This window comes from Enhydra lutris, unplaced genomic scaffold (genome assembly GCF_002288905.1).
Source record: "Enhydra lutris kenyoni isolate GAN:26980312 unplaced genomic scaffold, ASM228890v2 scaffoldscaffold48, whole genome shotgun sequence".
Taxonomy (NCBI): domain Eukaryota; kingdom Metazoa; phylum Chordata; class Mammalia; order Carnivora; family Mustelidae; genus Enhydra; species Enhydra lutris.
The window spans coordinates 12890860-12905407 of NW_019154132.1; the positions used below are offsets into that span (position 1 = coordinate 12890860).

The 14548-nt window shown below is 45.6% G+C and overlaps 1 protein-coding gene across 1 annotated transcript in view; it reads left to right on the forward strand.

Annotated features, from left to right (window-relative positions):
- Positions 1-14548, forward strand: part of LOC111156742 (phosphatase and actin regulator 1) — a 552659-nt gene that overhangs the window by 432184 nt on the left and 105927 nt on the right. Inside the window, exon 4 of the mRNA XM_022517799.1 lies at positions 10829-10909. Coding sequence (XP_022373507.1) covers positions 10829-10909 — 81 coding nt within the window. The remainder of the gene's footprint in view (positions 1-10828; positions 10910-14548) is intronic.

A 14548-nucleotide genomic window follows, 5' to 3' on the forward strand; every position in this document is an offset into this window, starting at 1 on the left:
CTCTTACTTGTAAGATTTATCCCTTTGTGTGTTGACTTTTTATTTTGAAAAATTTGTAAGAGAAATTGGGAGGATTATATACCAGTATTTTAATATAATTGTTGGATTGCCACCTAATAGTTATAGAGATTTGGCCGTATTTGTTGCTTTTTTTCCCCCTCTTGAAGTGTTTTAAAGCTAATTACAGACTTTTTTTTTTAAGGGGAGCATGGGGAGGGGCAGAGGGAGAGAGAGAATCTCAAGCATGGACCCCAATGAGGGGCTCGATCTCATGACCCCGAAATCATGGCCTGAGCTGAAACGAAGTCGGACGCTTAACCGACTGAGCCACCCAGGCGCCCCGATTACATTTCTAATCATGCATCTCTGAAAAATAAGGGAAATGTCCTGTGTAACTACAAGACCCTTATCCTATATAGCAGAACGAATAATAATTCCCTAATATCATCTAATACCCCGTCCACATTCAGGCGTTTACAGCTGACCCCAAGACACATTTCTAGCTGGTTTGTTCAAACCAGGATCCAATCAAGATGCATGAAGAATTTTTGAAGAGGTTTTAACCGTGCAACTTGCAGCTGATAATGCGTGGGTGATCCTGCCTTTTTCCCCATACACTTAATCAGTGGGTAGAGCTCTCGTGGGACCTGGCTGTAGGCATGTCACCCATGGGAACGAGGAAGACGAATCACCTCATCTCTGATAATGACATGGTCCTCCTCTTTTGCTCTATGACTCCAGAGGAAATTGCACTGTCTGAATTGCTTTCAGGAAGAAGCGTCTGATACCAATTATGTCAAAGCCAAAAATGTTATTTGGGGCAGATACTCTGCGATCCTGGTCTGCTCAAGGTTAAACAAGTCTAGTTATACTTATCTGGGGGAAAGCATTCATGGGGGGGCAGCCTCTCCGGGGAGCTCACTGGGACGCAGCTCCAATCTCTATCAGCTGCCGTTCTGACCAGGACCCCAGGAGGACTGGTAGATGGATGGCTGGTCCCTTGGCTCGATCGGGATCTTCTTGGTCAGCCACTCGGTATTTCAAGGCTTTGGGGTTTTGGTTGTGTTTGGTTCCTTTGCCAGAAACCTCTTTATGAAGGTCTCTGTGACCCTGCTAAGGTAAGACAGGCAGACGTCCCTAATTCCTTTTTTTACAGAAGAACACCACATTCATCCCATGTGATCTGGTATTTATTTAGATCAGCATTTCCCAGAAGATTTTCCTCAGAATGCAAGTCCCATAGTCTCCATAAAAGGACCATATTGTCCATCGAATTTGGGAAAAACACCGGGTTCAACAGAGTTAAGCTGGTTTCCTTATTGTGTGTCCTTTTGTGCTAATGAACAAATCGCCAAATTATTGTTCTCACAGCCTTTTCCTCAGAGCATCTCTGGAGGTTACTGTTCTGCAGAACAGACTTTAGAAAGTGCTGATTTGAGGACTTGGATAGAATCACGAGCAATAACAAATAAACAGTCTCACCTACCTCAGGGGTCATGAAATCTTTATCCAAGCTAGCTGCATGGCGTTACACAAGAACAGCGTCCGGGTTACCATGTTGGAGACGAGGAACTTTGTTCCTCTTGGACTTCTGCTCATCCTGGAACCATGGGGAAATCAGGATCTGTGCATGTAACAAGGACAGTTACTTAAATTCTGTCTTACAGGTGGAATTTCCTCATGGTTTGGACTTCTAAAGGGAAAAAAATTCCGTACTGGTCAACCTCTCTGATTTTGAGGATCACGTGACCTTAATTGCTAAATATTTTTTTAAGAGTTTTTAAAAATTTATTTATTTTTGAGTGCACGCGCATGCATGTATGTGTATGTGCATGTGCACACATGTGTGGCAGGAGGAGACTAGAGGGGAAGGGAGAGAGAGGAAGAAAGAATCTCAAGCAGACTCCACGCCAAGCACAGAACCCATGCAGGGCTCGATCTCACAGGCCCTGAGATCATGATCGGAGTCAGAATCAAGACTTAAACGCTTAAGCAACTGAGCCATCCGGAAGCCCTGCCAAATTTTTTTTTTTAATTTTGTTTTGAATGGGCAATTCAATAAGCTTTCTTCAGATGACCAAATAATCAAACCTTGCCTCATTATTCTGCATTTGGTAAAATGTTTGGATATTCCTAGGACTTGAATGTCTTTGATAGTAAAAGGCACAGTATCTGGTGTTCCTTCCAATTGCTTCTAGACTAACGTGACTTCTTGAATACGTTGGTCATACCATTCTATCTGAAACGAGACATTTAGAGGTGCATTCAATTCTACTTTCCCTTCTTTTTCAGTATAGCCCTTAGATCGACAACCTTGTTGGCTTTGCTCATGAATTTCCTTACGAAGGAACCGATCAGCTGGCCATTTGCCATCTAGTTTTTCAAAACGGAAGATTTCCAGGTTTATCCTACTTCTTCTTCCTTGCCTTTCTTCCATTTTATATATTTAATATATTGTACATATTTTATGTATTTTATATATTGTACACATCAATTTAATTTCGAAACCGTCTCTTCATCTTTAAAAAATGAAAGCATTTCACACGAAGATCGTGTGAATGTGGACTGATTATTTTGGGCTGGGTTTCCCAGGCTATAGTTGTATTAGATTAACAATCCCCATTGTTCATAAGTCACATAGGAAGCAGGGATACGTTCTAGGCTCTCGAGGTTCATTCCGCTTGTCACTTGTAGATTTCTAGGCTAAATTCACGGTCTCCGGGGTTGTAAAATTTCAAAGGGATGAAAGCCACTGATTTTAAGTACAAGTTGACTATTTTAACAGCCAAAAGTATAAGACTCTGTAGTAAGCTGCTGCAAATTTCATCGTTGCTCAATTGTTTTTCCCACTTCAAATGTCGAGCTCCTCGAGAATGTAATTTAAAAGCAGCTGAGTAGAGAATTCAACAGAGACAGATTATCCTAGAGTATGAGCTGAACAAGTTCCTGCACTGGTACTCTGAATGGAACCAAATAACTTGCTCCAGCATCAAGACTGCTTCCCCCACCTCATGTTTTTTTAAGATTTTATTTATTTATTTGACAGAGGTCACAAGTAGGCAGAGAGGCAGGTGCGGGGGCGGGGGCAGGCTCCCTGCTGAGCAGAGAGCCCCATGCAGGGCCCAATCCCAGGACTCTGAAATCATGACCTGAGCCAAAGGCAGAGGCTTTAACCCAATGAGCCACCCAGGCACCCCAACCACCTCATTTTTTCCTTTAAATAAAAAAGCAGTACTTAAAAGTTATGAAACATACTTTTTTTTTCTTACATCAGTACTGGGAGCATATTAAAAAAGTGCGCTGCCCATGGAGCACCTGGGTGGCTGAGTCGGCTAAGCGCTTGGCTCTTGGTTTCTGCTCAGGTGGTGATCTCAAGGTCATGGAATCAAGCCCCACGTGGGGCTCCATGCTCAGAGGGGAGGCTGCTTAAGATTCTCTCCCTCGCTCTTCCTCTGCCCCTCCCTCCTACTCTCTCTTTCTCTGAAATAAATAAATCTTTTTAAAAAAAGAATGTGCTACCCAGAAATTGTACCTCAAGTGACATATTCTAGAAAAATTCTTCCACCTATTCACATGAATGCCAGAAAAAAATATATTTACAGCACGAATGTTTGCCCCAAAGTTGAAATAACTTAAATTTCCTTCAGTTGCAGATGGGTAGACAAACTATGACACTTCTGCCCCATGTAATGGTATGTAGTATTCAAAGAGAATGAGGCATTTCTGTAGGTGCTGATGGGGAGAGCTCTAAGATATATTGATCCTTGAGGGGGAAGAAAGAGCTATAATATGAGTAGAATGATCCCATTTATGTTTTTAAAAACTGCATTTATACATAGTGGGGGTTGAGTGGGAGGATGGGAGCAGAAGGGGGGTGAAGAGAGAGAGAAACAGAAGGAAAATATCAAAGGAAAGCAGCAGTGAGATTTGGGGAGTTGTGCCGAGGGAAGGAAGGGCAGTGTAAAAAGGGCTTTCTTTTCAGTGTTATTTCTTGAATTGTTTACAGGGAAATATTTTCCTCAATTTTCATAAATAAAAGCATATATGTGTGGGTGGTACACATGCACAAAAAATAAAAAGAGAATGTGCCAGTTAAAAATTTTATTTACTTTAGAGAGAGAGAGGGAGCAGAGGGAGGAGGAGGGAAAGGGAAGGAGAGAGATTTTCCAGCAAAGTCTGAGTGCGGAGCTCAACTCGGGGCTCGATCTCACGACCCTAAGATTATGACCTGAGCTGAAATCCAGAGTCCTATGCTTAGCCAGTGGAGCCACCCAGGTGCCCCGAGAATGTGCCAGTTATTTTTAACAAATTCATCCGATTGAGGCATTCATTAGGGAAAGCAGTCTGCCCACGATGTCAGTTCTAAGTTCATCGATGTCAGAGAACCACGGGATTCCTTGGCTTAGAACACACCTTTGTGGATGGGGAGGCTGGGAGAGCACTGGATGGGAGATGCTGGGGACCTGGTTGCTGGTAACTGTGGCATAGATTGCAGTGCTGGCTCAGAAGGGCTCCCAGAAACACTTGGACGGGAACCACTCCATCATTAGCGTTGGTCTCTGGGCTTTAGTGGAAGTCCCTGCCAGGGATCCGTTCTTCACCAGACTCTGCCTTTCTAAAGCATTCGCTCATAATGGAACAGACTTCAGAACAAGAGGTTGGAACGTAAAGCTGTGGGAAATACCCCTAGTTTTTCCTATGTGAAAAACCCCTGCCGAGGATAGGTGTGTTTTAAGATGTTGGTCTTGCTATTACTTAAGCATGGTGAGGCCAACAGATCAGGAGATGCCTGCCATTAAAAAGATGGTTTGGGGATGCCTCGGTGACTCAGTGGGTTAAGTGTCTGACTATCGGTTTCAGCTCAGGTTATGATCTCAGGGTCTTGGGATCGAGCCCCATGTTGAGCTCCCCACTCAGCACAGAGTCCGCTCATTCCTCTCCCTCCCAGTCTGTTCCTGTCTCCACTCGTGCTCTGTCTCTCCTCTCTCTCCTCTCTCTCTCTCTCTCAAATAAATAATAAAATCTTTGAAAAAATTATTTTAAAAAGATGGTTGGTTACACTCACAGGGTCCAAGAGAAAGGGTCATGCCATGCCACGGAGGGCCATGTGGGGAAGCATCGGGGTTGGTTAGGAGGCAGAGAGTGGGAGGGAAATGCGGAAAATGTGGGCAAGAGCCTGTAGTGTGTTTCCCACAGGAAAGAATGGACAGTGGAAGCAAGATTGCCCGGGTGGTTTGAATCATCTCAGCAGGCTCTGGGGCATGGGACTATTTCCAGTTGTCTGGCCCCCGGGCCTGGGCTGATGAGGGCAGGTGGATAGTGGCCTGTAGAGTAGGAGCCCCATGAAGGAGGTGGTTGGGGGTAAGGGCTCTGGGTCAGGTGGTTTGATCGTGAAAGGGGTTCAGGGGCTAGCCGGGTGCTGCCTGCGCTATTTGGCTAACCCTGGGAGAGGCAGCCTCACTGGGATTAGCAAGACCCCCAAGAGTCACCTGAAACTAACATAACATTGTATGTAGACTATATTTAAATTTTAAAAAGGAAAAATACAGAAAGTAAAAAGATAAGATTAATAAACAGTGATAGAGATGCGAGAATAATTATGCATCTCAAGGTTTTCTACGTGGCTTTTATATTCAGGCTGAGTTTGAAGGCAAGCTTTGGAGGTCTTCCTTAGACATCCCAACCTTTGATTATGGTTTCAGGCGGGGGGGGGCATTTGGGGGCTATTTTTGGTATAGTAATTGAGAAATCTCCTATTCATTTCAGACAAGAGGGGTATGGGAAACTTCCTTTTGTACATTTGGATCTACTCAACTAATTCTTTGTCAGTCTATAAAAGCAAATCAGTAATGTTTGCCCCCTTTCCTCTTCAGGCTGTCTCTTACACTGGGCATAGAATTTTAGATCAGATGTCCCTGCAGTAGACTTTTGCACATTTGCTGGCTTATGCGATTTTGTTTTTGATGTTTCCCTTGCTACAGGACCACCTCGAACTCTTATTACAGTGTTCTGCATTTACTGCAGCCTGGAAAATGGGTTCTTTTCTAAAGATCCACTGTTTGAGCTGTACCTTCATTTTGGAGGGGAATTAGATTCTGTGCTTTTCCTATTTTGGTTCTGTTTAGAGATTTAGAAAAATGTTTTTTAGGAATTTACCTTTACATGTTAAATTCCTAACCTTTTGATTTTAACATTGTCCTCTTGTTTACAGTGGCCTAACATTTATTTAATTGTCTGTTTAGAGGTACTGTTTTTGTTTTTAACTGATGTTTTTTCCATTATGGGAATTTTTCTCTCATGGTTACTTTTTTTCATGTCCTAACAACTTATGGAGGTATCGCTTACATACCATACAAGTAACTCATTGAAGGCATATAACTTGATGATTCCAGTAAATTTAAAGAGTTTTATAGCCATCACTTCTGTCCAGTTTTATAATCAAAATGTTTACTCCAGAATATTCCCACGTGTGGTCTGTCAGATTTCTTACTGCCTTGTGCTTTAATAACTCAGTAACGTTTGAGTGATCCCTGTGTTTTATATTTTCTTGTTTTAAAAGAAGCCTTAACTTTTTCTTTCATATAAAAATATTCCTTTTTTTTAAGAGAATGAGTGAGAGTGGGGGGAGGGGCAGAGGGAGAGGGAGGGAGAGAATCTTAAGCAGGCTCCACGCGCAGCTCAGAGCCCGAGGCAGGGCTTGATCTCACGACCCTGAGATCGTGACCTGAACGGAAATCAGCAGTCAGACGCTCAACTGACTGAGCCTCCCAGGTGCCCCTAAAAATACTACTTTTTACCACACATCTAACAAGACTTTTTCAGTTTTCTTTTTTTAAAAGAGGTGGTTGACTTGGTGCTGTTAACTTCCATTTCCTGCGTCCCAAAGGCAAGCATTGCCCAGTGAACCAGCTCACGGTCATGCCATGGATCTCCGTTTCTCTGATCTGTTCCTGCTATCCTTTGGGCAGGTGGGGTACCTGTTACACCTTCTGTCTTCCCTGATGTGTTGCTTCTCTTCCTCTGACTTTAACTTTTTGTTATTTCTTCTCTGTTTTTCTTTTTTTCATCTTACCCAAAGCCAAAGTTGTTGGAGAGGGCAGATCGGACCTCGTCTTGGTCAGTGGACAGGAAACCATTATGTTTTCTTTCCCCTACATCAAGCCCTCCCCTGCCCAGTGTTTGGTGGTTCAGTAGTAGACCAGGTCAGAGGATCTCAGTTTTCCTTCTGTTCCAAACAGCCCACTTAACTTTACTTCCCAGAGCAGTGGTGAGCTTGTCTTTGTCTGAGGTTAAACTTCGCTCTAACTTTGGAAGGGCTGCTGAAAATAAGACTGGAAAGCAGACATCACATATATCTTGTTAAAAGAGTAAGTAAAGAGTGCCCCAGAAGAAAGGCTCTCCTAAAAATAAAGTGTAATTATGCCATTGTACCATGACCTACAGACCCAAGTAAACTACTAATAAGATCACCTTCCATTTTTAGAGCCTTGTACATTAGATTATATTTAGAGCCTGTACATATCATAACAGTCCTCACAACAATGTGGAATGGAAAAAAAAAAAGCCACCAGGCATTATTATCTCTTTCTCCTCTGCCACTTACTGCTGTTTGACACTGAGCAAGTCAGTTTTGCAGGGTCTCAGGTACCTCTGAGAAATGGGAATGATACTACTTCACAGAATGTGGTGAGGATTAAATTAAATAACGTGCTATGCCACCCTCCCAAAATGATTGTGTATCCCCCGTCGACACAGGGTTCTGTGCTAGGAAATGGACAAAGCCATAGGATAAAGGAGCCGTCTCTTCCCAGAATGTCAATTCAACTTGGAAATTGGTTGGGGGTGGGTATCGTCTTGTTTGAAGAAGAGCAAATCTATTATGGGAACTCCAGCTCAGTTCTTTTGTTGAAAAAGATTTCATTTAAGAGAGAGAGAGAGCATGAGCGGGGGTGGAGGGGAGGAAAGGCAGAGAGAGAGAAAGCAGACTTCCCACTGAACGGGAAGCCTGATGGGAGACTCGATCCCAGGACCCCAGGATCATCGCCTGAGCCAAAGGCAGACGCTTAACCGATTGAGCCACCCAGGCGCCTTTCCACCTTAATTCTTAAGGAAAAACTCAGTATAGTAAAGAAATGGCATGCTTGGGTCAGCCAGCTCAGTCCTATCCTTGGAGCCTCTGGTATTACTGCTTTGCCATTAGGAGTGTTGCCATGGAAAAGTTTGAGAAACACTGATGCCTAAAAGAGTTTACCACAGTCCGTGCTGGTATAGCACGGTCTTAGTTAATCCTTTGTTTGTTAATCCATCTCCGGCTGCCAAGCCCATGGCTTTGCCCAGCTTGCTGTGGATTCTTCCTCCGGGGCTTGGCCTTAGGTCCTCCCACTTCTGTCTGTGGCTTTGACAAGCCCCTGAGAAACCTCATTTTGATTAGGGGAAATCCATCCAATCTGTGGTTCAATACAGGATTGGCAAAGCACCTCCTCTGTGTGCTTTCTGGGTGGCTTGATGCCACCCACAAGATCTGTTAGCAAAGTCCTTGCTTAAAAATCCCTGCTTTGCTTTGCCTGTCCAGTCTCTTCCCACTGTGCCACCAAACCCATCTTTGCTTAAACGTGTTGCAGGATTTGTGTCCCCCTTGGTGCCTACAGTTGCTGGTCCCGCCGCTTCCAAGAATGAAGAGGTAGACAGGATGAAGGGTGGCGGGCAGCAAAGCAAACTTACTGAGCAGCCATCTAAAGTTCCTGGAGAGGGAGGGGGCCAGAGTGGGCTGCCTTCGGGTTTTGTGAGCTCTTTCGTGGAACCGTCTTCAGCAATCGGTGTGCTGAGTCGTGCCAACAAGGGCTTTGGTCACATATCTGTGTACCTATTAGGTTAATGTCTCTGTGCTGATGCTCTTTCTTTGCTGACATCTGATGCTTAGGTCTTAGCTGCCCCTTGCCTGTGATATTGACAAGTGCTTTGTGGTTCATTGTGTTCTTTGAGGACGTTTTGCAGCCGTCATTTCTGCAAAGGCTGCAGAGCAGAAAGTCGCTGCGTTCCTGTCCAAGCTGCACATCAGGACGTTAGTGCTGTTTGATCTTAGCTGTCCTGACTCCATATTTTCTTGTTGGGAACCCTGACCCTGAGTCCCTAACCGCCCACTCCTCTGAAAGCAGACAGAACTTTGTAACCAGACTGTAAGCAGTTCTCTCTCCCTTCTCTGGGCGTTCCTCTTCTGCACAGAGGACAGCCTTCTGCCCTCCTGCCCCCCCACCATGCCATGTCATTTAGTACATTTGGTATGAGTCCTAAAACTGCTACAGCCCCCCCCAAACAAGCACCGTTCCAGTGATTCCCACACCCACCTTTACGGTTCGACCTCTGTACAACCCTTCTGACCCCACTTCTGTGGGTGTTTATATATGTATCCGTTTTACTATTAATGTGTTCTCAGGAAGCTCTGTGGGAGAGCAGCCTAACCTCAGATTTATTTGGCTGCCTCACACCACTGAATTCATTATAAGTTAAGAGAGAGTTAGAATATTTTTAAAAATAGTAAGTCCCCAAAATATATAAAATGTGATTTTCAACCTTGATATGACTGAGAAGAACCCAGAGTTTTTCACGACAATATAGACGTCCAGGTCCCAGCCTGGACTTACTAAATCAGAGAAGCTGGGGCTGAGGCATCAGTGTTTTCTCAGACCGGCAAAGTGACTTGACCAAGGTCACTCAGCTAGTAAGTAACAGAATCCTAGTCCCTGTTTCCTTGCTTGCTTTCTAGTGCTCACTTGTATTTTGCAGACTAAATTCTCCTGAGGGGTGTGTGTGTGTAATCTGTGTTTGAATTTGTCTGCATAAAAGTTTCTTTATTTTATAAATGTCTCCCCCCCCCACCCCCGCAGAATAACCGTGCACGCAAAGAATGTGGAGATTTTCAAGCTGACAAAAGCAACCAAAATAATCTGTCCCCTCCTGTTCGCGTGGAAACAAATGTCAGCTGTTGGGGTGGCTCGCTCACGCTCACTTCCGTGGGTTCTGCTGACTTCCTCCACCTTACCTCGAGCCACAGGCCTGCCCTTGGTGCTGCCACTCACTTTTCCACTCCTGGGCTCTGTTTTCACTCAAGTCACCCTCTGTCATGCCCCCTGGGCTGAGAGAAGCCCCCCTCTCCCCTCCTCCAGCACCACCTGCCTGAGCATTTGGCCCAGAGGCACAGCTGGGTCCCCCTGGAGGTGCATTTCATAACTGGGGAGCTCACCCCTCACTTGTCTGTTCGGCTTTGGACCCCAAGAGAGGAAAGCAATGGATGCCTGTCCCACAGGGGTCCCTGACTCCCTGCTCCTACCCCTGTCTCTCAATCCAGAGAGCTTTGTGGAAGACATTTGCATACCATTTTTTTTTAATAGTTGGGAAGCAACATAATCCTCTGTGAGACCCGATCTATGTGAACGACATAATTAAATGCCACTTACAAGGGAATGGCACGCTCAGGATGCCGTGCGGAGATTGGAGTTAGCACTTGCTCCATTGAATCCCGTTGGCTCTTGTCGGCAGTTCTGTTACACTGACAAGTTGTTGAATTTCTCCCGGCTGTGGTTTACTCCACCATCAGGCGGGGTGAGATGAAATGAGACAGAAGCGCCTGCCTTATAGGTAGTTTGAAGATCGTTTTGAAGGTTAAAAGAAATAATCTGATGAAAATGGGTATGGGATTTCATTAACATTAATAACATGTAATTTACTGAAGCTTTTCTGTGTGTTACTTTGTAATACAGGTTAACATGTGATTCCTTTGCAAAGCTCTTGGTTGCGGACTCACACCTGCTTCTCTGTGTTTTGCTCGTAGCCCTGGAAAGGAAAATATCAATGAGGCAAAGCAGAGAGGAGCTGATAAAACGAGGGGTCCTGAAGGAAATCTATGATAAAGGTAAGGAGGACTGGTCCCCTCCATGGGGCCCGGAAAGCCACGTGTGGAGTGTGTGTGCACGTTTCTTGGAATTGGATTCTGTTTTCCGCATCACCTTCTCAGGATTTGAACCTTTAAAACTCCAGATAGTTTTGGAGAGAGAAGAGAATTCTGCAGACCACGCCAGAGCTGTGGGTGTCCTTTTAGAAGAGAGAAATCAAGCTCCTTTCTTCCCAGTGTTGGAATCAGACCACAGTGGGTGGTGTGGAGTAGGGGGGCTGCAGGAATGGTGTGCAGGTCCTGGTCGGGAGCCTGTTCGTGTTCAAATACACACAGTTAATGGCCCAGTCTCTTTCTGCCACTGGGGGTTCCCGAGACAAAGGTTAAAAATCTACAAGCATCTGGAATTTCCTTAACAGATTTTTTTTTCTGGCCTTCTGTCTCCCCACAATAAAAGAAGTCAACATGGAGGAAATTATAAAATAGAACTGTACACATAAGATATTTCAAATGGTAGCATTGACTGGGAAGCTGCAGATGGTTTGTGAAAGTGTCCGCTAGGGTTTGCCAATGAATGCTGTGTCTTTTGCTTATTGAACGACTCTTTCAGTACAAACGTACGCAGAGGTTTAAATGGTATATTAAGTATTTTTCATTTTTGTTTTTTAAGAGTTTTGATGTTTTATTTTTTTATTTTTAAAAATTATTTATTTATTTGGGAGAGAGAGAGCATGAGAGGAGAGAGGTCAGTGGGAGAAGCTTGGAGCCTGATGTGGGACTCGATCCCACGACTCCAGGATCACAACCTGAGCTGAAGGCAGTCACTTAACCAACTGAGCCACCCAGGTGCCCAAGAGTTTTGCTGTATTGAATTAGGCTTTCTCTCCTTCCCCTCACTCCTCCTCTCCCTAGCTACGCTCTCCCCAGCTACCCTCTCCCCCATCTCTCCTCCCTTCTTTCTGGCCCTCTTCCTCTCCCCCTCCCTCTCTCCTCCCCCCTCCTCTTCCCTCTCCTTCCTCATCTTCCCCTCTCCTCTCCCCTCCCCTCCTCTTCCCGCTTCCCTCCTTCCCTTCCACTGTACATTTTACGGCCCTCTATGAAATGACAAACTCTCCTCATCCACCTTGATGCAGTTGCCACCAGTAACTGTCTGTTTCAAGTCTTACCATTCCAGAAGCGGGTGTTATTTGCTGGCCCAGGTGATTAAAGCACATATTCTACTGTAAAGATTCATCATGCCAATTAAGGCAACCCTGTAATTCTGCGTTGACCGTGTTTCTGTGAATCTTCTGCAGGCCTGACTTGTAGTCTGATAGAAAAAGGCAGGCTGGGGCGCCTGGGTGGCTCAGTGGGTTAAAGCCTCTGCCTTCGCCTCAGGTCATGATTCCAGCATCCCGGGATCGAGCCCCACATCAGGCTCTCTGCTCCGCGGGGAGCCTGCTTCCCTTCCTTTCTCTCTGCCTGTCTCTCTGCCTACTTGTGTTCTCTGTCTGTCAAATAAATAAATAAAATCTTAAAAAAATAAAAAAGAAAGAAAGAAAGAAAAGAGAAAGGCAGGCTGTGTTTCTTACTTGGGTATCCCCCACCCCCCACCCCCCAGGTTCCACCACTATCGGTGACTTTGTCCTTAAGCCTGGGGCACGTGTCACTGTATCCATTCCCGTCCCGGGCCTTCCCGGTGGCACTCCTCAAGGACTTTTTCTTAGCTCTGATGGCCACCCCAAGGAGGAAGGGGCCCTGCCCTGTCCTACGTGGCAGGGATGCTAGAGGGATGGCGTGAAGTTGTGCTATTTGAGACTACCTTCTAGAACTAGCAGGGCCCCCTGAGGCCAAGAAATCCCTTCCGTGAGCCCCTTCCTCCTTCTGCCTGGGTAAGGCCTTTCCAGATTAGCATTCTTTGGTTGATTAAACTCCTCCGGGAAAAGGAGTCCACAACATCATCACGTTTCTCCCATGTCTTACTTTCTTTCCCAGCCCCAGACCTCCCCTGCATGGACCTGAAGTCTTCCCACCTCCTCCTTAGCACTCCGCGGCAGAGATGGTCGGTGTCCCACTGTGGATATCAGACTGTGTAGTAAGCACCTACTTGCTTAAATGAACACTCCCATCACGTTGAAAGCCTGCTCTGATCCAGTGAAACGATCCCTTCCTCTCCCTCCTGCCTTCTTGCAGCCTCTCTATCTCTTACTCTAAACCTTCTGGAACATTCTAGAGAACACATTTGACCATAGCATTTATTATTCCCATTCCAGCTCATAATGGGGTTGAGGTAAGGATTGTCCAAGTAACTCCTGACTTACCCAGAGAAGTCATAGGTTATTAGAGCAAAAGCCTCATTTTCTAGAGATAGAAATTGGGAGGAGGGGGTCTGCAAGCAACTCCCAGCTGCTTTATTTCATGTGCTCAGTAACTGGCTGGGGATGAAGGGACAAGTTGAGCCCCCACTTGTCACCACATTCCCTGACTTCCTTGTCTTTTCGCTGTCACTCTCTGTGCTTTTCTGCTCAGTTGTCGGCCGCCTTTCCTTACAGTCCCTCTCCTCCAGAACACGGCCCTCAGAGGCTCCTGCCTGGTCTCCCCAGCCTCACGTAATGCTTCAGATAGAGAAGGCTCGCAAAAATGTTTGTTGTTTGGATGATGGGAAGAGGAGAAGAGGCGAGGGACTAAAATCAGAAATCCATTACACAGTGCACTCGCAGAACTTTGTATTGGCTCCGGGCTTTTCTGATAGAAAGCATGCATTTGAGGGGCGCCTGGGTGGCTCTGTCAGTTAAGCGTCCGACTCTTGGTTTCAGCCCAGGTCACAGTCTTGGGGTCTTGGGACCAAGATGCTCAACAGGGAGTCTGCTTGAGATTCTCTCTCTCTCTCCCTCCTCCCCCCGGCTCATGCATTCTCGCTCACTCTCCCTCTCTTTCTAAAATAAATTTTTAAGAAAGCATGCATTTGTACCACTTTGGATATTAATCATGTTACCTTATATCAGCTGTTAGGAACATAGGCCCTGGCATCCGATTACCTGGGTTCAATTCCAGTTCCACTACAACTAGCTGTGCAACTTCGGTCAAGTTGCTTACCTTCTCTGTGCTTCTGTTTCTTTATCGTAAAGTGTGTTTAATGTCATCATGAGGTTTACATGGGATAACATACGGATGGGAGTTTGCTAGGGCTGAGTAACAGAACGGAAATGTCCTTCCTCCCTGGTCTGGAGGCCGGGAGTCCGAGATCATGATGTCAGCAGGATTGATTTCTGGTGAAGTCTCTCTCCTTGGCTTGCAGATGGTTGCCTTCTCGCTGTGTCCGCCCATGGCCTTTCCTCCAGGCACACACACTCCTGGTGTCCCTTCCTCTTCCTAGAAGGACATCGGCCCTATTGGATTGGGGTGCCACCCCTATGAGCTCATTGAACCTTAATTATCTCCTTCAAGGCCCTTCCTCCAAATACAGTCACAGTGGGGGGAGTGGGATTCAACAGAGGAATTTGGGAGGTGGGGAAGATACAACTGATTCCTTAACGACATGTCACAGAGAATAGTGGCTGTCACCCCATAAATTCTCAAGACATGACAACACACCCTTATTAGTAGTCATCCTCCCCCTTTACAAGTGTCAAGACCCTTTTCATGCCTCACCCTCACTCAGTGAACCCAAGAGTTCAGGAG